This window comes from Ambystoma mexicanum, chromosome 10 (assembly GCF_040938575.1).
Source record: "Ambystoma mexicanum isolate Mex_15411 chromosome 10, UKY_AmexF1_1, whole genome shotgun sequence".
Lineage (NCBI taxonomy): Eukaryota > Metazoa > Chordata > Amphibia > Caudata > Ambystomatidae > Ambystoma > Ambystoma mexicanum.
Window position 1 is genome coordinate 1,006,980,039 of NC_090932.1, and position 25,327 is coordinate 1,007,005,365.

Here is a 25,327-nt window from a genome sequence, read left to right on the forward strand (position 1 = left end):
GAAGTCTGCTATTTCCCGCCACATCTGGTTAGCAGCTGCCAGCATGGCATCCACATTGGCCTGATGCAGGGAGTTGTTAAGAGTACAGCTTCTTACTGTACGCCTCCAAGATTTTCTACTCCTTGCCTAGCAGTGCCGAGGACAACTGAGGCTTAGAGTAGAGTGACCGTGCAGCAATCACAGAAGAATGAGGCTGGGGTTCATTGCTAACAAGAGTGAATCCACCTCCATCTGCATAGATGGCGCCGATTGACATGTTGGGCCGAGTGAGGCTTGATCCAACCCTTCTTGGCAGGGGGGGGTCATAGGGTGAGGACTTCTGCCAGCTCCCTATCCCCCACCTCGGGCTGCTAGACCCCAGGTTGAGGAAATCCAAAATATTCTGCTAAAAGTGCCAGCGTGTCGCGGTAGGCCTTCGCTGATGACGGCATGTCACGGTCCTCCTGCTCATCTGTGTCCACCAGGGCGTCCGGCTGGTCCGGAGCGGGTGGCGGAGTGCTGGCTGCTGTGTGGAGACCAGGGCCGGAGGCTGCTGCAGAGGCTGGTGTGGAACCGCCTGTACTGTTGGAATCGGAGGAGCTGGCGGGGCAGCAGGGGCTGCACTGGGGCCTGTGGTGCCAGAGGCATGGGGGGGCTGGGGGGAGAATGACTATGGGGGCCAGTGGAGTGACCAGAGGGAACAAGTCCCTGACTGCATCCCTTATGCTGGCCCCCATCTGGGGGGGGGGGGGGGGGGGTTTGCATCAGTACCAAGACACGCTCGAAGAATCTGAGGCCGAAGAGTAGGCAGGAGATATTGACGGAGTGGCTGGTGTCTGCTGGGGCCGGAGCACACTGTCTGGCTTGCAGGGGTGTACCTGCCCTGTGCTACTGATGGATACACTGTAGGCCACATACCTGGTTGACACCAGTCCCACCTTGAAACTTGTTCTCGCCTGCTCCGTTCCTAGGAGTGGCATCAGATTAGCAGCAATCTTTTCTGGCGCGGCAGACATTTTGTTGGGGTGCGTACCACGTGCCAAAGTCATGGTGCATGGCCCTCTGGGCACAGCCTCGCCCAAGTGTCTTGGTGTTGAAACATGAGGCCTATCCCGCACCTCAGGTCTACACCTGGAAGGAGAATCGCCCTTGGCATTGTCACCGGTTATGCTGCATGAAGGCGTCCCCTCGGCCATGGAGCCAGTAATAGGGCGTAGCTCTCAGCACTGATACCGGAAGGGTCAGGAGAACTCTCGGCCGTAAGGCCGGTAGCTGCGTTAGCCTCGGTGCGTGTGCTGGCAACAGAACCAGAGCGGTTCCTCCTGCTTGGGCTTTTCCTTGGGAAGGAGTGGCCCTTACGGGGTGTGACAGAAAATAATGGCCTTCCCTTGGGCCTCGATCTCCGTTTGACAAACCTCAAGCCATCTGGAGGTGACCCTTTGAAGAGCTCCCTCCACTTACCTAGACTGTTCTTCAGCGCGTGCAGAGTCAGAGCGTCGCACGCGGTGTAACCTTCCGAGCCGTGGTCAGGACCAAGGCAGCAGAAACAAAGAGCCTGGGGGTCAGATGTAGGAAAGAGCCCCTCGCAGGCTGGACACCTGCTAAGTCGAAATGTGCCGGGAAGGAGCGCGACGCCGGAGGACCAAGTACCTAGATGACACAGAAAGACAAAGAAAAAAATCCGGCGAAGAGTGCGTGGAATTAAATGGCAAGGCCAAACCTGGGAGCACTGGTGAAATCGGCACGTTCCAGTGGACGTGGAAAGGGGGACTGAGGAGTGGCGCTGATGGGCGGAGCCAGAGGAGTGCATGCGCCAAGGGACCTACCCCCGCACACCTCTAAATTTAAAGGGGAAAAAGGGAGACCATTGTCAGATTGGCCCTAGTCTTTTTTCGACAATTTCCAGCTGCAAGGTCTTTCTTGGGGTTTACTCTGCGCGCCAAGCCAGGTTTGAGCCCTTTGTTTTGCCTTTGGCTGGCTTCAGTACTGAAACCCGCCTCTAGCTACAGAATGTCTACAAAGGCAGGAAGTGATGGAGGTTCTAAAACTCCTTTGTCCGTCTCTAGGAATGCCTCAATGCAACCAGTCCTGATTGGCTGGCTGCCCTTTCAGGACAGCCACCCTGCTGTGCGAATGACAGCCTAGGCTGTGCATAAATAGGGGAAACCTGCATAAAATGCAAGGGTTTTGGGACTGAAGACTGTCGACCACTGGGAAGAACCACCCCAAGAAACCGTGAACGAAGCTTGGTGCATCCTCCTGGACCTTTAAATTGCTCAGTGAAGCCCTGCTGCTGAGCTGAAACTCCTTTTTCTGATCGACCAAAGAAGCTCCTAAAGGTACGACTTCTTCCCTTGGGTTAGTGGGACCAACTAACCGAGACAAACTCCACTAGACCATCTTCCCCGACTGGCTGTACTTCTTTGCTGCTGCAGGAACGAGTGCCAGGGGTTGAGAAATCCGTCTAGTGCAACGTCCGTGATCCAACCAGAAGCTCCAGAAGTCTCCCCAGGACCCTCCAGAAGCAGGAGGACCAGAGCTCAAGTCCCCTCACCAGAGTGCAGGACTCAAGGAGTGAAGGAAGCCCAACCGATATCCAAGATCTGCGGAGGTGCTGTTTCCTGAGCGCTGAAACCGTGAAGTGCCGCTGATCTGAATAGAGCCCGTAGCTGCAGTCGACCTCCGAATTGCTGCTGCAGTAGTCCTCCAGACGTCCTCCCTCTTGTACCCATGACTGAGGCACAGGAACCCAGTAGCTGCATTGCTGCAACTAGACAGAAGCCAGCTTCACCACTCTTTTAAACAAAGGTACTGTTCTGACTTGGGATGCTTACCTCAGTGTCTATTGCTTTGCTGTTCAGTTGAAACTTGCAGTAGCTACTTTGCTAGAGTTGATTTCAGCTCTACCCTTCACAAGTGTAACAACTTCTGAACCTACAGTTATTTTTCTTCAAACACACTTTGCTATCCAATAAGTGCCTCAGCTCCTTAGGCTGTGCTCCAATTGACTTTGGCTGTCCTGGCTCCCTGCAGGCCTTCTACTCCAATTGACTTCCATATTTACTGTCCCTAAGAGGTGATCAGGAACAAGTTACTTACCTGCAACTTTTGCTCTGGCATGGATTCACATGCTCATTAAAAGAATACACAGCAGTACATCATTAATCAACCATGGGAGGTGGAAAGGCTCAACAGAAGCAATCGCTTACCTAGTCACTAAACTCACCTTCAAGCAAACAGGTTACGCAGCACTGCTTGGCCGACTCTGGACTTCTCCCTGGAATCCCGGTCGACGTAGAAGAATCTCGTGAAGGTGTGCATCGACCTCCACATACCAGCCCTGCACAACAGACCCGAACGCCGTAGTTGCAGCGATGGCTCTGGTCGAATGGGCTCGGACGGCCAAGCACCGGTCGGTTTGCCAACCGATGACAATGGGTGATGCAGCCGGAGAGACACCTGGAAATCGAAGCCTTGGAGAGGGCCTTCCCTTGGTTCACAGGGCCAAAGTTCACAAACAGCTTTAATGTCTTCCGAAAACTCTTGGTGAGGTCCACATAGAACTTCAGCGCTCTAGCCACAGCCAGCGAGTGCAAAGTCCTCTCAGCCGGCGACAAAGGTGGCAGGAAGAAAACATGTACCACCAAGGGCTCGTTGAGATGGAAGTCCGACAGCACCTTGGGCATGAAGGAGGGGTGCGTCTTGAGCACGACCCTTGTTTCGTGGAATGTCAAGTACGGTGGCTTACAGGAGAGGGCCTGAATCTCTCCCACTCGTCACCGGCGGGAATGAGCAGAAAAGTCCTTTCATGAACTCCTTGAACAGGCGGTGCAACCACATCGACAACCGCCCCAGAGCTCTGGTATAATGTGAGATAGCAGCCAGATTAATTTTTATGGAGGCATGCGCCAGCCCCGCCTTGGCCAGCGACAGCAAGTACGGCTGCACTTGAGGGGCCGTAATCCGTAGAGGGTTTATCTTCTGTGCATGGCACCAGACGGCTAACCTCTTCCATTTATGTCCGTAGCACTTAAGAGTCAAATAAGCTCTGGCCTTGGCAAGTACCTGCTTGCAATCCGCCGGGATCTCGTACCCTCCGAACTCTAGTGCTGCAGGAGCCAGGCCTACAAGCTCAGTGACCCCGGGTCTTGATGCAGAAACACGCCTCATTCAATAGCGAGAAGATCCGAGTCCACCGGAAGCTTGACTGGAGGGGACGCGGACATGTCCAGAAGGTCCGGGAACCATATCTGCCTCGGCCGCGCCGGTGCGACGAGGATCATCCTGCACCAGGACCGTCTGAGTTGACGGATGAGTCGCAAACGCATAGGGGAACAGGCAGTCCGAGGGGAAGGAGAATGCATCCCCACTGCTCCCCGGCTGGGGAAACCTGCTGGTGAACCCTTGGCACTTGGTATTCGTCGCCATCGCAAACAGATCGATCTGGGGATTTCCCCATCGTCCAAACAGTAGATCCACTTGATCCTGCCGCAGCTCTCACTCGTGGCAAGAGCGCAGCCCCCTGGTGAATGAGTCGGCGACAGTGTTCTTCACTCCTGCCAGATGGAAGGGTACCAGGAACATCTCCAGGCCGATGGCCCAGTGTCAAAGATCCTGCGCTTACTTGGAGGGCCAGAGGATCTGGTGCCCCCCTGCTTCCGAATGTAGAACATGGTGGTGGTGTCAGTGAAGACCTGCACCACCTCGCCCTTGATGGACAGGAGGAATGATCTGAGGGCCCATAACATGGCCCAGAGTTTCAGCATGTTGATGTACAACGACTTCCCCTCCGGTAGCTAAAGGCCTCTTGCGTGAAGATCTCTGGTGTGCGTGCCCCATTCCTCCAGGGAGGCGTCCGTCGTCACAGTCTCCTGATGTGCTGGGGTCTGAAAATCTGTGCCTGCCGCTAGATGCGCGCGGACGCCCCACCACCGAATCGCTCGACGGAATGTCTCGTTGAGGACGATCTTGTCCTCGAAGCTTCCCGACACTTGAATTCAAGGGTGTCAAGGAACTCCTGCAGCGGCCGCATCCGCAGCCTGCACAGCCGAACGAGGTAGATGCACGACATCATGCAGAGCAGGGACTTGATGGACCTCACCCTGGTAACTTCCATGGTCAACATCCGTTGTACCTTGCCCAGGATGGCTTTTATCCTATCCTCCGACGGTGAGGTCAGACGCGCCAAAAGTGTCGAGCCTGGACCCCAGGAACCGAGGGTCCTGCGATGGCAGGAAGCAGGACTTCGCATAGTTCGAGAACCCCAGAACCGCGAGCAGGCAGATGGTCCTCGCTGAGTGCTCGACGGCGAGTTCCCTTGACGTCACTCGGAGGAGCCAATCGTACAGATAGGGGTAGACGTGAATCCCATGATGGCGCAGCCGTGCCGACACCGGTGCCAGGCACTTGAAGACCCTTGGAGTCAACTTCAAACCGAAAGGAAGGGCCTTGAATTGATAGTGCTGTCCTTGGACCATGAAGCACAGAAACTTTCGATGCCCCTTGTGTATGGGGATGTGGATATAAGCATCCTCCAAGTCCAACGACAAAAGGAAATCTCCTTCCTCCAGTTGTACCCGGAACTTCTGTGACTTGATGTATTTGTTGAGGCGGCGATCTAGAATGGGTCGCCAACGGCCGGTCTTCTTTCGGACGAGGAAGTACCGCAAATATACCCCGCAGCCCCTTTAGGACAAGTTTCATTGCGCCCTTTTTCAGCATCGCTCGCACCTCTAGAAGCAGTTGTGGGACGCGTTTTTCTTGCCTGGCCACTGGTGGAAAACGGGGAACCTTCTTTTCTAACTCCAGGGTGTGTCTGTGGGCCAGGGCATCCAGCAACCAACAGTCGATGGAGATGGACTTCCACACGCCAAAGAAGTTCGCCAGCCGGCCTTCCACCGGAGTGCTCGTGGGGGCCCGACGTCACAGCCGGTGCAGTCCTGTTTCGCAGAGGCCGTACCACCTTGGGCCCCTTGGCGACAATGACGGTTTCCTGCGGCTTTGCTGCGGCCCCTGTAAGCTTCCTGGTACAAAGAACAGGACGATTGACGGTACGAAGAAAAGCTGCCACCGAATCCTTTGGAGGCACCCTGAGACTTGCCTCCAGAAGCCCGAAAGGACGGCTGTCGTTGCTGGAGTGTGCGCAAGGCATGGGCCGTCTCGGTGTCCGCCTTGATGGCCTGCAGCGACTCGTCCACCATCTTGCCGAACAAGTTGTCCCCATCAAAGGGCGTGTCCAATACCCTCGTCTGGACGTCCTGAAAGAAGTTGGTGGCCTTGAGCCAACTGCACCAACGAAGGCAAATGCTGTTGCACATCTGGCAGAACACGGTGTTGGCAATGTCCGTGGCTACCATGATGGCATGGTCCAATGCCACCTCGCCTTCTTGTAGGATTTCAAGGGCCTCCGCCCTCATGTCTGGGAGGAAGTCCAGGAGAGGGGCGATTCTAAACCACAGTTCCCCGTCGTAGCGGGCCACTATGGCGAGAGCGTTGGCAACCTTCATGGTTGTTGCCAATGAGATGACCTGTCCCATGGAGTCTAGCTTCTTGCCATCGCCGTCAGGTGGGGAAGTGAAAGTCGATGCCGCCGACCCTGCAGATTTCTTCCTGGCCGCCGCTGAGACCCGAGTCCGGGGACGGCTGCGCCCTGACACACTTCAGTGCAGTCTGGACCCCGGTATTTCTTCTCGCAACTGTCTCTCTTCGCCGGGACAGAGGACGGGTTCATCAGGAGGGACAGTCCTTCGTCCCAAATGTCGTCCAACAGCAGGATCGAGAGCAAGGTCTTACTCTTGGCCCCTCGTTGATAAAGTAATTCTTCCTTCCTCTTTTCCTCAGGGTTGAGCTGAAACTGCTCTGAAGCCCTAGAGATCATGGCATGGAAGGAGCCAATCTTGTCGGGGGAGCTCTGTTCCGTCGCTGTCATCCGTACCCGTTGTCGCCTTATCCGGCTCCGTCTCATCCCTCGGCGGAGGGGAGAGATGGCACGGTGGAGGAGGATGGACTTGTCTTCTCTTAGCTGGTGGATCCTCTGAAGGTCCCAGCGCCGTATCTCCCATCGGGGGGAATGGGCAACCTTGTCTGTATGTCAGTGCACAGGGTGTGCAGAGCTAGCAGGAGGTCCTCCGACCTGTCCGTCGGTGGTGGAGGCGGTTGCAACGGGCGCAATGGAAGTGGCATGGTGTCCGGTTCCCCACCGCCCTGCCTTTCCTAGTCTGTTCCCTCGTTGCACTCCCCATCTGCCTCGTTGGGGTCTTTCCCTTAGGACCTGGCCTCGATGCCCTTCTTTTCAGGCACTGTCAGGCTTGAAAGCTCCTCCTCGGAAGTGAGCTCAGAGTCCAGCTGGACCACTGCGCCCTCACCCCTTTTTGGCCGATTCCCTTCAGGCAGGCAGGGAATATCTCATTTTAGCGGGTGTCTTCTGGGAACCCGCATCCCCGGCCTTCGCTAGTGACGCCACCACTCCCTCAATAGATGTTTCGCCTGGTGAACATGGGCCTTTCATGACCTTGGGCGCGTCTGAGGCCTTCACCGTGGGGGGAGGGTCAGCACCTCGCATGCCCTTGGCTTTCTCAGTCAGTCGATCGGGCTGTCTCCCGAAGCTTACCCGGGTGCTCAGACTTCCTTTTCTTCACTGAGCCAGAGTGTTGGCTCGTGGTTGTCTGCGATGCGCCCAGCCTGGCTGCCACGGAGCCTGTACTAACAACGCTCCCGGTGCATGCGGACTCGCAGTGCTTTGCCTTCTGTTGGGCAACCGTCGCCGGAGTGCCCTCAAAGGTCTTAGACCGTTCAGATTTCCGCTTGGGAGATTTAGGTTGCTGTGGCTCACCTGCCGCCAAGTTCGTCTCCAGCCACTCGGCGAGCCGCTTGCGACAGTGCTTCATGGTGCAGGACGACGTCCTTGCAGAACACACAGGCCTCCTCCACGTGCGATTCGTCCGAGTGTAGGCAGTAAAGGCACCAGGAGTGCCCACCCTCCAGGAAAAGGTTCTGTAGTCCACATCCTGGGCAGATCCTGAACAGAGGTGTCGAGTCTCCCTCATCTTCGGCCATATCCACACGGGGTAGGCCTCAAGAATCTTCTGGAATCCTCCAAGAAGTGAAGTTTGACAAAAAAATCACCCTTGAGGGGCGTTGAAGCTTCCAAAAACAGTTCTGTGTTAATCGGATGATGAATCGGTGGGGCTTGAGGCTCAATTAACTGAAAAAATAGAGCAAAACGCAAGACGCAGCAAAAGCTGGAGAGCTATAGCACGAGGACTCCCAACACTTGATTGAGCGGTAAAAATTTGAAGATGGCAGCCAGAGGAGGGGCTTAGGTAGAGGGCAGTCGTTGGCTGGGGGCAGTATGACCCAGAGACCAGTGATTGGTTATTAGTAGAAAGTCAGTTCAGAAACAAAACTTTTTCTTTACCAAGGATTCCCAACAGGGAATATTTATGAGCATGTGAATCCATGTCAGACCGCAATCTGGAGAACAGTCCCATGATTATATCTTTGACTAGACAGTGCAACCACAGTGAATACCGTCCCAGAAACCTGGTATAGCGGGAGTTAGCCACAAGATGTACCTTGATGGATGTGTGCGCCAGCCCCGATTTGGCCAATGACATACTGAAGTACATGAGGGTCTGTGACCCTCCGAGGGTTGACCTTCAGCGACCGGCACCAAGTCACAAAACGCTTCCATTTGTGTCCGTAGCACTACAAAGTCGACGCCCCGACCTTGGCGAGCACTTCCCTGCGGACCGCAGGCAGCTCGTAACCACTGAACTCTAATGCTGCAGGAGCCAGGCCTTCAGGTTCAGCGAACCTGGGTCATGGTGCAGAATTGCGCCTCCTTACCTGGTAAGGAGATCTGTGACCACTGGCAGCTTCACTGGAGGGAACGCCGATATGCTGAGAAGGTCTGTACCAGATCTGCCTCGGCCACGCTGGCGCGACAAGGATCATCCTGTACCGGTACTGTCTGGGTTGACTTATGACTTGTCGTAGTAGTGGCAATGGAGAGAACGCGTATAGAAACAGGCCTTCCCAAGGAAAGGACAATGTGCCCCCCCCACCCCCATGCTCCCTGGGTGGGTGAACCTCCTGGTGAACCTCAGGCACTTGGTGTTGGTCGCCGTCGCAAACAGATCGATCTGGAGATTGCCCCACATGATGAAAAGGTTGTCCACTTGATCTTGCAGAAGCTCCCACTCGTGGCAAGAGCGCAGCTCCCTGCTGAAAGTCGGCATTAATGTGCCTTACTCCTGCCAGATGAAACCGAATGAGGAACATCCCCTGGGCGATGGCCCAGTGCCACAAATCCTGCACCTCCTTGGAGAGCGCGGGGATCTGGTACCCCCTCCCCCCTGCTTCCGGATGTAAAACATTGTGGTGGTATTGTCCGTGAAGACCCTCACCACCTTGCCCTTGAGTAATGGCAGAAACTACTTGAGGGCACAAAACACAGGACGCATTCCAGTATACGGATGTGTAGCGTCTTCTCTTCTGGCAGCCACAGGCCTACAGCGTAGACGGTTTTGAAGATTAATACATTTTAGTATATTTTGTAAACAAAATACTGAAGCGCGCCGTAGTTCTTGAAGCATAAGTTTACTCGGAAAAGCTCAACTGAAGCCAATGGGCGCTGCGCGTACTATATATGCCTTCAATGACATCCTAGAGACTGACATCCTAGAGACTGAGACCGTTGAGGGACACAGTTGAGTGCATAAACGCACAGCGCCCTGTTGGCAAAACATTTCTGAAGCAAAGCAGCTGAAGCTGGATATTGATCATCAAAGATGAGGAATACGTGGGAGGACACAATCCATTCGAAACTGTTCTATTCCTAAGAGACCAGTAATGGAATGCACATGTGGCTCTTAAAGTCAAGGAGCGCAAAAAATATAGCGGTGAGGACCAAACAAGATCCGATGGGCTTAGACAGCTGTCTGGATTAATGGTGGACTCTAGATCTGCGCAAGTCAATGGGAGTGAGCAAAGTTTTGGACACTTGATTTCATTTACATGAAATACCATTAAAATGAAAATCTAAGCTCTTACCTTCCTTATACTGGTATATCTGCTCCCCTGGCTGGAGGCTGTCTTCTTTTTCCTCCCATGTCTCATCAGTGTCCTCTGGACGGGCACGTGGGGCCTCCTCAGGCTCCGTAGAAGGGACAGTAGGAGTTGAAGATTTTCTCTCTGGAGTAGAACTGCTAACCTGTGGCTAAGGAGGAAACAATGTGTGTTAAGGCAAGGGTCACATGATTGAGAATTCTAGTAATCCAGCTTGAAAACTTAATTCTATTCATATTGCTCAGACCCACTTTTATGAATAATGAAAAAGGTAATCAGTGAAACATGGCATTAACGGTTGTATGTGACTTATGAAATGTGCTGCTGCTACTTAGCAAAGTTGAATCGGTCGCTCACTTTAAATGAATAACCAACGGCAGCTCCAGAGCTGCCACAGAACCCATCATATGCAATTACCTTACATCCCTTAAGACTCAAACAGCGTGTCACAACTTCGGCCTGTAGGAACGGGAACCGGTCATAAGCCTACTCTAACAATCTAAAACATTGCCCTCTTCAAAGACGATGCTTAGCATGTGAACCACACATCAAAGCCACAGTAATAAAACGCTTCTTCCAACTTCAATCGTATTTAGTTCCAGGTTATTTCTATTGTATTGGCTATCAAGGATTCCTAGGCTCAGCAGTAATTATTCCAAGCATATGAACCTATGAAAGATCCCAAACTGGAGAAAAGTATTTTACCAATAATGGGACTAAGGAACAAGTTACTTACCTGTAACTGTTGTACTCCAGCATGGGTCTGGCATGGATTCACATGCTCATGAATATTCCCCGTCATCAGGCTGGGAATCCTCGGTATAGAAAAAAAAAATCAGTATCAGTTTCGTTTCTGATCTGTCTTTCTCAGTAGTAACCAATCACTGGTCTCTGGGTCATATTGCCCCCAGCCAATGACTGCCCTCTCCCTAAGCCCCTCCCCTGGCAGCCATCCTCAGATTTGGTAGCACATGAAGTGGCAGTATGACCAAGTGAAGAGCCGCAGAGGGGTAGGCGGGAGGGTTCGCATGTGAATCCATGCCAGACCCATGCTGGAGAACACCAGTTACAGGTAAGTAACTTGTTCCTTCTCCAACATGGGGTCTGGCATGGATTCACATGCTCATGAATATAAGAATACATAGCAGTATACACATGCACAACCACGGGAGGTGGCACAAGGCTCAAGATCAAGCAATACAACAACTCAACATTAAGCTACTCTTACCTCCTCACCAGGCTCACCTTAGGCGAACAGGTTGCGCAGCACTGCCTGGCCGACTCTGGACTCCTCCCTGGAATCCCGGTCGACGCAGTAGAATCTCGTGAAGGTGCGCGTCGACCTCCACGTAGCAGCCCTGCAGATGTCGAGCAGGGGCACACCAGACAGGAACGCCGTAGTAGCAGCGATCGCTCTGGTCGAATGGGCTCTCGACGGCCGGGCAGCGGTCGGTTTGCCAACCGGTGACAGTGCATGATCCATTTCCAGATGGCTCTCTGGCTGCAAGTCTTCGAGAGAGCCTTCCCTTGATTCACAGGTCCAAAGTTCACAAACAGCTGTGATGTCTTCCGGAAACTCTTTGTGCGGTCCACGTAGAACTTCAGCGCTCTAGCCACATCTAGTGAGTGGCGAGTCCTCTCAGCCGGCGACGAAGGCGACGGGCACACTGGTAACACCAAGGGCTCGTTGAGGTGGAAGTCCGACGGCACCTTGGGCATGAAGGAGGGGTGCGTCCTCAGCACCACCCTCGTGTCGTGAAAAGTCAAGTATGGTGGCTTGCAAGATCGGGCCTGGATCTCTCCCACTCGTCATGCGGAGGTGATGGCCACGAGGAATGCTGTCTTCCACGACAGAAACGTCAAAAGGCACTGAATGCATAGGCTCGAATGGGGCCCCCATGAGCCTACTTAGTACCACGTAGCTCCCACGCCGGGGCAGGGGCCTTCACCGGCGGGAATGATCGACCATTCCTTTCATAAATTCCTTCACCAGGCGTTGAGACCACAAGGACGCCCGTCCTGTAGTTCTGGTGTAATGTGAGACGGCAGCCAGATGTACCTTGATGGAGGCGTGAGATAGGCCAGCCTTGGCCAAAGACAGTAGGTACGGCAATACTTGAGGGGCCGTAATCCGCAGAGGGTTAATCTTCTGTGCTCGGCACCAGACAGAGAACCTCTTCCATTTGTGTCCGTAGCACTTGAGAGTTGAGGATGCCCTGGCCTTTGCAAGAACATCTCTGCAGTCGGCCGGGATGACGTATCCTCCAAACTCTAGTGCTGCAGGAGCAAGGCCTGCAAGTTCAGCGACTCTGGTTCGTGATGAAGAATGGCGCCTCCTTCTCTGGAGAGAAGATCCGCGTCCGTCGGTAGCTTGACTGGTGCGGACGCTTACAAGTCCAGAAGGTCCGGGAACCAGATCTGCCTCGGCCACGCCGATGCGACGAGGATCATCCTGCACCCGGACCTCTTGAGCTGGTTGACGAGCCGGAGTAGCAACGGCGGGAATGCATAAAGGAACAGGCCGTCCCAGGGGAACGAGAAAGCATCGCCTATGCTCCTCGGTTGGGGAAACCTGCTGGCGAACCTCCGGCACTTGGAGTTCGCCGCCGTCGCGAAGAGATCGATCTGGGGTTCGCCCCATCGTCGGAAGAGTCGGTCCACTTGATCCTGGCGCAGTTTCAACTCGTGGCACAAACGCAGCTCCCTGCTGTGTGAGTTGGCGATGGTGTTTTTTATTCCTGCCAGATGAAAGGGTACCAGAAACATCCCTTGTGCGATGGTCCAATGCCACAGATCCTGGGCTTCCTTGGACATGGCAGGGGATCTGGTTCCGCAATGCTTCCGAATGTAAAACATTGTGGTGATGTTGTCGGTGAAGATCCTCACCACCTTGCCCTTGAGGGACGGAAGGAAGGACCTGAGGGCCCAGAACACTGCGCGGAGCTCCAAGATGTTGATGTGGAGAGTCTTATCCTCCGAACACCAAAGGCCTCTCGCGTGGAGGCCTCCGGTGTGTGCCCCCCCAACCTTCCAGGGAGGCGTCCGTCGTCACCGTCACCTGGTGGGCCGGGGCTAGGAAGCCTGTTCCCGCTGTCAGATGAGCGCGGACACCCCACCATCTTATCGCCTGACGGAACGTTTCATCGAGCGAGATCCTGTCCTCGAAGCTGCCCGTCTGGATCCAGTGGGCATCGAGGAATTCTTGCAAGGGCCGCATCCGAGGTCTGCAATGGGGCACCAGATAAATGCAGGAGGACATCATTCCGAGGAGGGACTTGATAGACCTCACTTTGGCCACGTCCGTGGCCAGTAGACGTTGCACCTTTCCTAGGATGGTACTTATCCTTTCCTCCGACTGTGAGGCCCGCCACGCCACTGTCGAGCTGTGCTCCCAGAAGCAGGGCGACTTACGACGGGACCAGGTGGGATTTTGGAAAGTTGACGGGGAACCCCAGGTCCGTGAGCAGCTGGACGGACTTCGCAGTGTGTTCCACGGCGAGCTCCCTTGTCCTTGCCCGTATGAGCCAGTCGTCCAGGTAGGGGTAGACGTGGATCCCCTGCAGGCGCAGCCGCACCGCCACCGGTGCTAGGCACTACACCCTGGGCGCCGATTTTAATCCGAACGGGAGGGCCTTGAACTGGTACTGCCACCCTTTGACCACGAACCTGAGGAACTTTCGGTGCCTCTTTAAAATAGGGATGTGGAAGTAAGCATCCTCTAAATCCAACGATGACAGGAAATCGCCCTCCTCCAGCTGTCCCAGCACGTGCTGGAGGGTGACCATCCGGAACTTCTGTGCCTTGATGTATTTGTTTAGTTGTCGCAGGTCCAGGATGGGACACCATCCTCCTGTCTTCTTCCTCACGAGGAAGTATCTTGAGTAAACTCCGGTGTCCCGGAGCCTCTTCGGGACGAGCTCGATGGCACCTTTCCTGAGCATCACCCGTACTTCCAACAGCAGTTGAGGGACGTGATTTTCCTTCCTGGCCACGGGAGGAATGCGGGGGCACCTCCTCTGGAACTAGAGGGCGTGCCCCAGGGCCAGGGCATCCAGCACCCAACGGTCGGTGGAGATGGACTCCCACACGCCGACGAACTTCGTCAGCCGGCCTCCCACCGGGGTGCTTCGGCGGGGGCCCGACCCGACGGACGGTTCAATCCTGCTTGGAGGACGCTTTGCCTCCTTGACGACAGCGGTATCCACCTGACTTGCCGCGTCTCCTGTAGGCCTCCTGCGAAGATCTTGCCGCTTGACGGCAAGTAGAGGAGCTGCTGCCGGCTCCCTTGGAGGCACCCTGTCTGCCTCCGGAGCTCCGAAAGGATGGCCGTCGCTGTTCGAGCACCCCCAGCGCACGGGCCGTCTCCGTGTCAGTCTTCATCGCCTGAAGGGATTCATCAACCGCCTTGCCAAAAAGGTTGTTCCCATCGAAGGGCATGTCCAAAACCTTGGTCTGAACGTCCTGGCGGAAATCCGTCGCCGTGAGCCATCCTCGTCGTCTCAGGCAAACGCTGTTGCCCAACTGACGGAAACGGGTGTCGGCGATGTCCGTAGCCACTGTAATGGCGTGGTCTGAGGCAACCGCACCTTCCTGAAAGATTTCCAGGGCCTCAGCCCTCTTGGCATCCGGAAGGAAGTCCAACAGAGGGCCGATCTTAAACCACAACTCCCTGTCGTAGCGGGCTACGATGGCCAGGGCGTTGGCCGCCTTGATGGTCGTCGCTGCAGATGAGATGACCCGTCGTCCCATCGCATCCAGTTTCCTACCCTCGCCGTCCGGAGGAGATGTTGAAGTCGAGGCCGATGCCCCCCCCCTGCTTTCTTCTTGGCCATCGCCGAGACGACAGAGTCCGGGGTAGGTTGCGCTCTAAGGCACAAGGGGGCAGCGTCGGGGACCCGTTACTTCTTCTCGTATCGGTCCCTCTTCGCAGGAGCCGTGGCAGGGTTCTTGAGGGCGAGCCCCTCATCCCAGATGTCATCAAGAAGCGGTACGGAGAGGACCGTCTTCCTTTTAGCCTTGCGCCGCTGGTAAAGGAACCCCTCCTTCTGTTCCTCGGGGCAGAGCTGGAAGAGCTCGGATGCCCTGGAGATCACTGCATGGAAGGATCCAATCTCTTCGGGCGGGGACGCCCGGGCAGGGGGCGTTGGGGGACACGTCGTAGTCGTGTCCATGCCTGTATCATCCCCGTGGGTAGTGGACCGGGGGGAAGGCAGAGAAGGCGGCAGAGAAGGCCTAGGATGTGTCCTCCTCCTCTTAGGCGGTGGGCTCCCCGAAGGTCCTGGCTCCGGATCCTCCGTCGGGTCCGGCTCAGGCTCCTCCGTCGGGGGAAGGGGCAACCTAGTCCTTATCTCCGAGCATAAGGACTGGATGGCTGACAAAATGGCCGCCGAGGTGTCCTGCGGTGCCGGAAACGACGGGCGCGAGTGCTCTTGAGGAGCCTCGTCTGCGTCACCGCCGCCATTGTCGTCGCCCTCGTCGGGATCCCTCCCAATGGGCTGCGTCTCCTCCACGACTTGGATGAGCTCCTCTTCAGAGGTTGTGTCCGTATCCACGACGGCCACCACCCCTCCCCCTTTTTTCCAACAAGGACTTCGTGGGGGTCTTCTCGATGGGCCTGAAAGACTCCCTCCGCGGTGGCAGGGAGACTCTGGTACCTGAGGGCGCCTCCACTGGTGTAGCCTCCACAGGCTGAGCCAGGGCCGCGGCGATATCCTCAATCGAGGTCCTAGCAGGGTGAATCGCGGCCAACGTCACCTTCTGTACGCCCGGGGCCTTCACCTTCGGGGGAGGGTCCGAGCCTCACTCCCCCTCTGCCATAGTCTTCGAGATCGACCGGGGCCTCTCCAGAAGCTTTGCCGGGTTCTTGGACTTCCTCTTAACCGAGCCAGAGCTTTGGCTCGTGGTCGATGGCGCCGGGGAGGGGGCGCCCTGCCTGGCAGCCAAGGAGCCCGACCGTTTGGCGCTCCCGGTGCCCTCGGAGTCGCGGTGCTTAGCCTTTTGATGGGCCCCCGTCGCCGGAGCACCCTCACAGGATTTAGAAGACCGCTCGGACTTCTTCTTCTCGACTGGCGGGCTCTTACCTTCCAGCCAGTTGGCGAGACGGAGGTGGCGATCCTTCATGGTCCGCTCCGACATGTTTCCACAAAACGCGCAGTACTTTTCCTTGTACGTCTTGTCCTCATGGAGACAGTAGAGGCATAACGAATGCTCGTCCTCCTTGAAAACATTCAGAAGCTGGCATCCAGGGCAGGTCCTGAATAGCTTCCCGGGCGTCGAGCTCCCTTTCTCCTGGGCCATGTCCGGGGTAGGCCTCGGAAATTCTGGAATCCTCCAAAAGCGTAACTCGACGAAATCTTCACCCTTGAGGGGCGTAGAAAACTGACACGGATCCCCGTTGATCGGAAGTAGAAACGGTGGAGCTTGAGTCTCTTTTAACCAAAAAAATGAGAAAATCTCCAGAAAAAAGTGCGAAAACGCAGCAAAAGCTCGAGAGCCAAGCACGAGGACTCCCAACACTTGAATGTGTGGTAAAAATCTGAGGATGGCTGCCAGGGGAGGGGCTTAGGGAGAGGGCAGTCATTGGCTGGGGGCAGTATGACCCAGAGACCAGTGATTGGCTACTACCGAGGAGGACAGATCAGAAACGAAACTGATACTGATTTTTTCTATACCGAGGATTCCCGGCCTGAAGACGGGGAATATTCATGAGCATGTGAATCCATGCCAGACCCCATGCTGGAGAAGTCTGCCATTCCCAAACTTAGCACATAGAACCATAGCGCTCTATATGACATGCATTACGCACTGTAATCATATTTCTGATGGTTCTATCGGCTTAGATACACTTGCTGTGCATATTGTCTGACATTTAGTGGTAATTGCGTAGTATGGAACAAGTTACTTACCTGTAACTGTTCTCCAGCATGGGTCTGGCATGGATTCACACGCTCATAAATATTCCCCATCGCCAGGCTGGGAATCCTCTGTAAAACCAATCACTGAGCTGTGGGTCATACTGCCCACAGTCAAAGACTGCCCTCTACCTAAGCCCCTCTGGCAGCCAACTAAAGATTTGGAAGCACGTAAAGTGGCAGTAGGACCATGAGAAGAGAGGGGTAGGCGGGAGGGTTCGCATGTGAATCCGTGCCAGACCCATGCTGGAGAACAAGTGTTACAGCTAAGCAACTTGTTACTTCTGCAGCATGGGGTCCTGCATGGACTTACATGCTCATGAATAAAGAATAAATAGCAGTACACATGCACAACCACGGGATGTGGCAAAGGCACAACATCAGCATCTCTTACCTCCTCACCAGGTTCACGTTCAAGCGAACAGGTTGCGCAGCACTGCTTGGCCGACTCTGGACTCCTCCCTGGATTCCCTGTCACTGCAGTAGAATCTCATGAAGTTATGCGTCGACCTCCACGTAGTCGCCCTGCAGATGCCCAGCAGGGGCACACCAGGCAGGAACGCCGTAGTTGCAGCGATAGCTCTGGTCGAAAGGGCTCCGACGGCCAGGCAACAGTCTGTTTGCTAACCGGTGATGCAGCCTGAGAGCCACCTGGCAATGGAATCCTTGTAGAGGGCCTTCCCAAGGTCCAAGGGCCAAAGTTCACGAAAAGATGTGACGTTTTCCAGAAACTCTTTATGCAGTCCACATAGAACTTCAGCGCTATAGCCACATCTAGCGAGTGCAAATTCTTCTCAGCCAGCGACAATGGTGGCGGGAAGAAAACAGTTACCACCATGGGCTTGTTTTGATGAAAGTCCGACGGCACCTTGGGCATGAAAAAGGGGCGCGTCCGTAGCACTACCCTCGTATCGTGGAATGTCAAGTAAGGTGGTTTACATGAGAGGGCCTGGATCTCGCCCACTCGGCGTGCAGAGGTGCTGAATGCATAGGTTTGAACTGAGGACCCATGAGCCTAGTCAGCACCACATTGAGTTCCAACGCCGGGGCTGGAGCCTTCACCGGAGGGAACTAACGAACAGTCCTTTGACTAACTCCTTAACCAGACTGACCATAGCGACGATTGTCCCAGCGATCTGGTGTAGAAGGAGATCGATGCCAGATGGAGGCATGGACCAGTCCAGCCTTGGCCAACCACAGCAAATACAGCACTACCTGCAGAGCCGTGACTCGTAGAAGATCCATCTTCTGTGCATGGCACCAAACTGACAAACCATAAATGGACATTGGATTTAGTTACTAAATGTACTTAGCAGAAATGATAGTTTTACATGTGCGACTAACGAACAAGTTACTTTTCTATAACTGTTGTTCTCCAGCATGGGCCTGGCATGTACTCACATGCTCATTCCCAGTCAGGCTGGGAATCCTCGGTAAAAGGAAAAAACAGTTTTACTTTAGTTTAGAGGAGCAAGACAGTTTATAAACCTATCACTGGGCTCTGGGACATACTGCCCCCAGTCAATGACTGCCCTCATCTTCAGATATGGTAGCACGTAAAGTGGCAGTATGACCAAGGAGGGAGGGTTTGCATGTGAATTCATGCCAGACCCATGCTGGAGAACAGCTACAGGTAGGTAACGTGTTCCTTCTCCAGCATTGGGTCTTGTATGGAGTCACATGCTTGTGAATAATGAATACATAGCAGTTCATACACAACCACGGGAGGTGGCAAGGCTCAACAGAAGCAATTACTCTTACATCCTCAACAGACTCACCTTCAAGCGAACAGGTTGCATAGCACTCCTTGGACGATTCTGGACTCCTCCCTGGAATCGGTGTCGACGCAGTACAATTTCAAGGTGCGCGTAGACCTCCAAGTAGCAGCCCTGCACTTGTCCAGCAGGGGCACATTAGACAGGAACGCAGTCATCGCAGCAATTGCTCTGGTAGAATGGGCTCTTGGATGGCCAGGCAGCAGTCGGCTTGCCAACCGGTGACAATGAGTGATGTAGCCAGAGAGCCACCTGGAGTTCGGAGCTGTGGACAAGGCCTTCCCATGTTTCACAGGACAAAATGTCACAAAAAGTGGAGAAGTCTTCCAGAAACTCTGTGTGGGCCACATAAAACTTCAGCAATCAAGCCACATCCAGCAAGTGCAAAGTCCTTTCAGCCGCTGACTAAGGCATCAGGAAAAAAACACATGCAACACCAAGTATTCGTTGAGATGAAATTCCTACTAAACTTCGGGTATGAAGGAGGGGTGTGTCCACAGCACCACCCTTGTCCCGTGGAAAGTCAAATAAGGCCGCTTGCAGGACCTGGATCTCACCTACTCTCCTGGCAGAGGTCATGGCCACGAGGAAAGCTGTCTTCCAAGACAGGAGCTTGAGTGCAGCTTGATGCATAGGCTCGAGTGGGGGCCCCATGAGTCTAGTCAGCACCATGTTGAGATCCCACACCTGGGCAGGGTCCTTCCCAGCGGGAACGATCGGATCAGTCCATTGATTAACTCCTTGACTAGACGGTGCGACCAAAGCGAAGACTGTCCTCGAGAACTGGTGTAGCGGGAGAAAGCCACCAGATGCACCTTGATGGAGGCATGCGCTAGCACCGACTTGGCCAACGACAACAAGTACAGAAGGACTTGGGGAGGGGGGGTCGTGACCATCAGAGGGTTAATCTTCTGCAACCAGAACCAAGTCACGAAACGCTTCCATTTGTGTCCGTAACAGTTTAGAGTCGACAACGCCCTGGCGAGGACCTCCCTGCAGACCACCGGCAGCTCATAACCACCGAACTCTAATGCTGCAGGAGCCAGGCCTTCAGGTTCAGTGATCCCGGGTCGTGGCGCAGGATTGCGCCTCTTTCCCTGGTGAAAAGATCCACGACCACTGCTAGCTTGACTGGAGGTGAAGCTGACATGCTGAGAAGTTCCTGGTACCAGATCTGCCATGGCCACGCTGGTGCGAAGAGGATCATCCTGCACTGACACGGTCTGAGTTGACCGATGACTCGTAGTTGTAGAGGCAACTGAGTTAACGTGTACAGGAACAGGCCTTCCCACAGGAAGAACGCATCCACCATGCTCCCCGGCTGGGGAACCTGCTGGTGAACCTCCAGAACTTGGCGTTCGTCGACGTCAGAAATTGATCAATCCGGGGTCTGCCCAATCTGAGGAAGAGGTTGTCCACTTGATGCTGCCAAAGCTCCCATTCATGGTAAGAGAGCAGATCCCTGCTGAGGGAGTTGGTGACAGTGTTTATGACTCCCGCCATGAGAAACATCCCAAAGGAGACTGCCCAGTGCCACAATTACTGCCCTCTCTGGAGAGTGCAGGGCATCTGGTGCCCGTCCTGCTTCCGGATGTAAAACTTTGTGCTGGTACTGTCCGGGAAGACCCTCACCACTTTGCCCTAGAGTGACGGAAGAATTGACTTGAGGGCCCAAAACACTGCCCCGTAGTTCCAGGACGTTGATGTGTAGCGTCTTCTCCGGCAGCCACAGGCTTCTGGCGTGGAGACATCCGGTGTGGGCTCCCCCAGCCCTCCAGGGAAGCATCCGTCGTGACAGTATACTGATACGGCGGGCTCTGGAAGTCTGTGCCCCCGGCGATGTTGGAGCGCATACCCCACCACCTTATCGCTCGACAGAACTCCTTCACGATCCCATCTTTGAAGCTTCTGGACACCTGGATCCAACAGGCAACCATAAATTCCTGGAGCGGTCGCATCCGCAACCTGCAGAGCCGGATCAGGTAAATAGATACATGACATCATGCCAAGCAGCAACTTGGTGATCTTCAGTGCTAAAAGCTGTTGCACCTTGCCCTTAATGGCTGCCATCCTCTCCTCCGAGGGATCGGTCAGGCAGGACACGAGTTGAGCCTGGCCCCCAGGAATAGCGTGTCCTGCGATGGAGTCCAGCAGGACTTTGCATAGTTCACTGAGAACCCCAGATCCGCCAGAAGCCGGACTGTCCGGTTTGTGTGATCGACTGCAAAGTCCTTTGCCCTGGCAGCCAGTCGAGGAACGGGTACACATGTATCCCATGTAGGCACAGATGGGGTGCCACTGGAGCCAGGCACTGTGTAAAGACTCTAGGCAGCGACTTCAGTCCGAACTGGAGAGCCTTGAACTGGTAGTGCTTCCCTTGTACGACAAAGAGCAGGAACTTGCAAGGTTATTCGAGATTGGGGACGTGGAAGTACATGTCCGCTAGACCCAAAGACGACAAAAAGTCTCCCTCCTCCAGTTGGTAGAGCACATGCTGCAACTGGACCATCCTGAATTTCTGGTACTTGGATGTACCAGTCGAGGTAGATAGAGAATGGGCCTCCAACCCCAGGTCTTCCTTCTTACTAGAAAGTAAGTTGAGTAAACTCAGGCGCCCCGGAGACGTTTTGGAACCAGCTCTATCGCCCCTTTGCTTAACATGGCCCTAACGTCAACAGCAGCTGAGGGATGGGTTGTTCCTGCCGGGCCACCAGTGGTATTCGCGGACACTTCCGCTGAAACTTCAAAGTGTCCATGGGTGAGAGCGTCCAGCATCCATCCATCAGTGGAGATGTTTCCCACACGCTGCCGACGTTCGCCAGCCGGCCTTCCACCAGGGTGCAGGGGTGGGACCCCCCCCCCCCGACATCTTGGCCCATTCAGTCATGCTTGGAGGCCGGCGCGCCGTCCTGCGAGCCTTGACGACAGCAGACACGTTTAAAGGTCTTGGAACAACCCCTGTAGGCTTCCTGGGTCGTGGAATTCAAGGGTTGGTGGTAAGTGGACGATCCTCCACCCAAACTCTTCGAAGATCTGCAATATCCACGGCCACGGCAATGGCATGGTCCGATGCTACCTCGCCTTCCTGAAGGATCTCCATCGCCTCAACCCATTTGTCCTCGGGGACGAAATCCAAAATCGGGTCCGTCTTGTACCATAACAACCGGTCCTACATGGCCAGCATGGCTAAAGCGTTTGCCGCCTTGACCGTAGTAGCCGCTGAGTAGATGACCTTTCTATCCACAGAGTCCCACTTCTGTCCCGGGGGAGTGGCTGGGGACGACTTCTTCCGAGCAGCCGCCGAGACCTCAGAGTCCGGCGATGGCTGTGGCCGCAGACATTTGGGTGCAGACTCCGGCACTTGGAATTTCTTTTGTAGCCAGTTCTTCAGCAGCGCCAGACCCTCATCCCAGACATCGTCCAGTAGTGGCACTGACAGCATGATCTTCCTTTTCGCCTCCTGGCGCTGATACAGGAAGCCCTCAATCTCTTCCGGCATGACCTGGAAGAGTTCCAAATCACGGGCGATCATGAAGTGGAAGGAGCCCACTTCGTCCGGCAAAGAAGCCCTTGGAGGCAGAGAGATGCCGTCCGTCATCGCTGTGTCCGTTCCTGTTTTTCTAGGGAGGAGGGCAGTGGTGGCTGGAGTGGAGTCGTAGGGTGCATCCTCGTTTTCTTCCGCGGTGGTGGCCCCGGTGCCGCCAGCATCCTCTTCTGAATCTCTGACACCAGGGCGTGGAGGGTCGAGAGACTATCATGCGACAACAGACCTCTGGGAGATGCCTGGTGGGCCCAGCGCCTATGTCCTTCCCTCTGTCGTTGCCGCCTCCGGCGGGTACCTCCTTGACATCCCTGTTCAGTGTCTTGGGGCATGGACGAAGTGTCTCCCCTCAGTCTTGTGACATGTATGGGCAAGGCAGTTTGACTGGAGGAGATAGGGACATCTACATCAGATGAGCGAACGAGGGTTGGCGGGCCCACACGGGGGCCACCAATATCATCATGACTGGTTCCTGGTGCATCTTGTGCACAATCTTGTTGATTCGGGTCTTTGGGGGAGGGGGGGTTTGGGGGGTGGGCTGAAGGATGGAGGGGGAGGAAAGGGTAGACAAATTTCCCTGACCATGTTATCCAGAGTCCGTTCCCCTAGGAGAGGTTCTGGGGATACCGGGAGGCATAATCTTGGCATTGAGTGTTTTCCAGAGTTGCGAACAAATCTATCTCTGGAAAGCCCCATTGTGTGAAAATGCTGGTGACGATGTCTCTCTAATCGCCATTCGTACTCTCTGGGCAACAGAAAGTCTCTTAAGTACGTCTGCAAGAAGATAGAGTTCCTCTGGAACATGTGTTAACAGGAACATGTTGCGTTTGAGAGCCCACTTCCAAATGTTCTGAGACAGTTTGGACAGCCCTGGAGAATGAGTGCCCCCTTGTTTGTTCAGAGAGTACATGGCTGTGGTGCCGTCTTGAGGATTATGATCATCTTTCCCTACAGTTGTGTTTTGAAAGCTTTTAGTGCTTTGAACACTGCCAGCAGGTTTATGTGGTTGGACGCTATGTCTGACGACCAAACTGTTTGCTGAAGCAGGCGGGCTCCCCACCCTGTGAGGGAAGCGTCTTTAGTTAGAGTGGCTTCCACTGCGGGGGTGGTGAAGGATCTCTCTTTCAAGAGGTTTTCCCTCGACCACCACCGCAGCAAGAGAACAAGGGCCGGCGAGACCACTAAATCCTCCCACTGTCCGTTGGCCTAACACCACTGGCTGCTTAGCCACTCTTGCATTGGGCGCATGCGTGAGGAACTAAGTAGATACAGGACGCCATCATTCCTAGCAGACGCATAGCCTTGAGTACTGTTACCTCTCGACAGGTTACATAGTGAGGGATTTGAAATAACATGTTTTGAACCCTCTCTTTGGAGGGGGAAGACGAGGCCGTCCTTTGTTCCAATTAGAGCCCCTAGGAATTGTTTGACTTGACTGGGGTCTAAGTGTTAGGGAGAATTCCCCAGAATGCCTAATTTCCCTTACCCGAGTCCCTGAGCAGCTTTGCTGGATTTCTAGGATTGCATTTTTTTTCACCTGGTAAGAGTGGGAGCCCATTCCCCCACTCTTGCAAGTGTTTTGCTGTGTGCGTTTTCACTTTGTGTGTGTGTGATCTTGGGCACTGGAGACGCACCTACTCGATGGCCTCATTTTTCAAGTGTGTTACACAGCACCTTTAGCGTAGTGACACAGGGTTGTCTTTAATACTCACCCCCTGCCCCCCCCACTCCATTTTCTGGGGCCGACTACTGTCCACCATAAAAGGGTAAAGTTGCCATTAACTTTAGTCACTTTAAACCCCAGACCCAGTACACCCCATCTTACATGAGTATTGGAAAGGGTTAACTCTTATCCCTTTTTGTCTGTCTTTTGGAGCATTGTTTCGCTCCCTTTACATTAAGACTTGGCCGGTGGCAGTGATATCTACAATAACTTTTCTACCGCGATTATCTTATATAAACGTGGTATTGTTTTAGGCTATTATATTAGCCTATTAGCCTCGAACATAAACCTGCTTGACCAAATACATTTTATTTTGGCTCCGGCTGGGTTTATTCGCCATTTATTTTTGTTAGTCTTTCTCGTGTTCTCTGCGCGCCAAACCGGAGAGGACTCCTTTGTTCGCCGTCTTTTCGTGGGCTTCTGCACAGAAGCCCTCGTTAAGGCACCTGAAAGTCTAGGTAGGCAGGATGTGAGGGAGGGATCTTCGGACCCCTGCCATGGGTTCCCTTGGTAACCCAAGTCACACTGTTTAATTGGCTAAGGGGGACTGTCCTTGCCAGGACAGCAACCCTGCTGTGTGATCGACAGCCAGACTGTATGAATGGGGGAAAACTGTATAAAAAGCAGGTCTCTGGGACTGGAAAGGCAGAGTCGCCACTGGAACGAAAGAACCAATGAGGAACTGGCAGAAGAGGACCACTACAACGACTGATCCGCTCGGTGAAGCCCTGCTGCAGGTCCAAATCTTCAGAATCCGACGACAGAAGAGCCTCCAGGAAACTTCTTCCCTTGAGCTGGTGGGACCAACCAGTTCGCCCAAACTGCAAGCCAAGATCCAGCCTCTGGTCGAATTTGCTGTACAGAGCTACAGTGGGCCGGATAGCCAGGAAGGTCGGACCCTGCTTGGGTTTTAAGGAGCGCACCTTTTATTTGTTGCTTTGCTCTGCTGCTGGTTTCTTCCCTGGGTAGTGCAGGACCCTCCAGTCTTCCTACGTCTTGTCAGTCCGACAGTCACTTCAGGAACTGTGAGCCTATAGGAACTACCAGGAACGTCCGCCTCAGCTACAGCTCCCTCTCTGTTTTAAGGTACTGTGCAAATCCGGTTGTCTGTTTCTTTCAACCGCGGTGAAAGTGTTTGAAATCTTTCTCCAACCCGACTGCTTGTCCTTCTCTTCAAACTAACTTTATCAACCAAGCTCGCCCGGGAAACCGTGCCACAAACTTTACAGCTAACTACCCTGAACTGGGTGATCTTGAGCAAAAGACTTGACCTAATGACTTTGGCCCCAAGCCTTTTCTACCCGATTCCATCTCTGTAGTTCCTCTTGTT

General features: G+C 54.3%; 1 protein-coding gene across 12 annotated transcripts in view; it reads right to left on the minus strand.

Moving 5' to 3' along the window:
- EIF4G1 (eukaryotic translation initiation factor 4 gamma 1) overlaps positions 1-25,327 on the minus strand; it is a 1,670,216-nt gene that overhangs the window by 509,917 nt on the left and 1,134,972 nt on the right. For all 12 annotated transcript variants that reach the window (XM_069618798.1, XM_069618805.1, XM_069618804.1 and 9 more), the window contains one exon: positions 10,033-10,198. In XM_069618798.1, the coding sequence (XP_069474899.1) occupies positions 10,033-10,198 (166 nt within the window). The remainder of the gene's footprint in view (positions 1-10,032; positions 10,199-25,327) is intronic.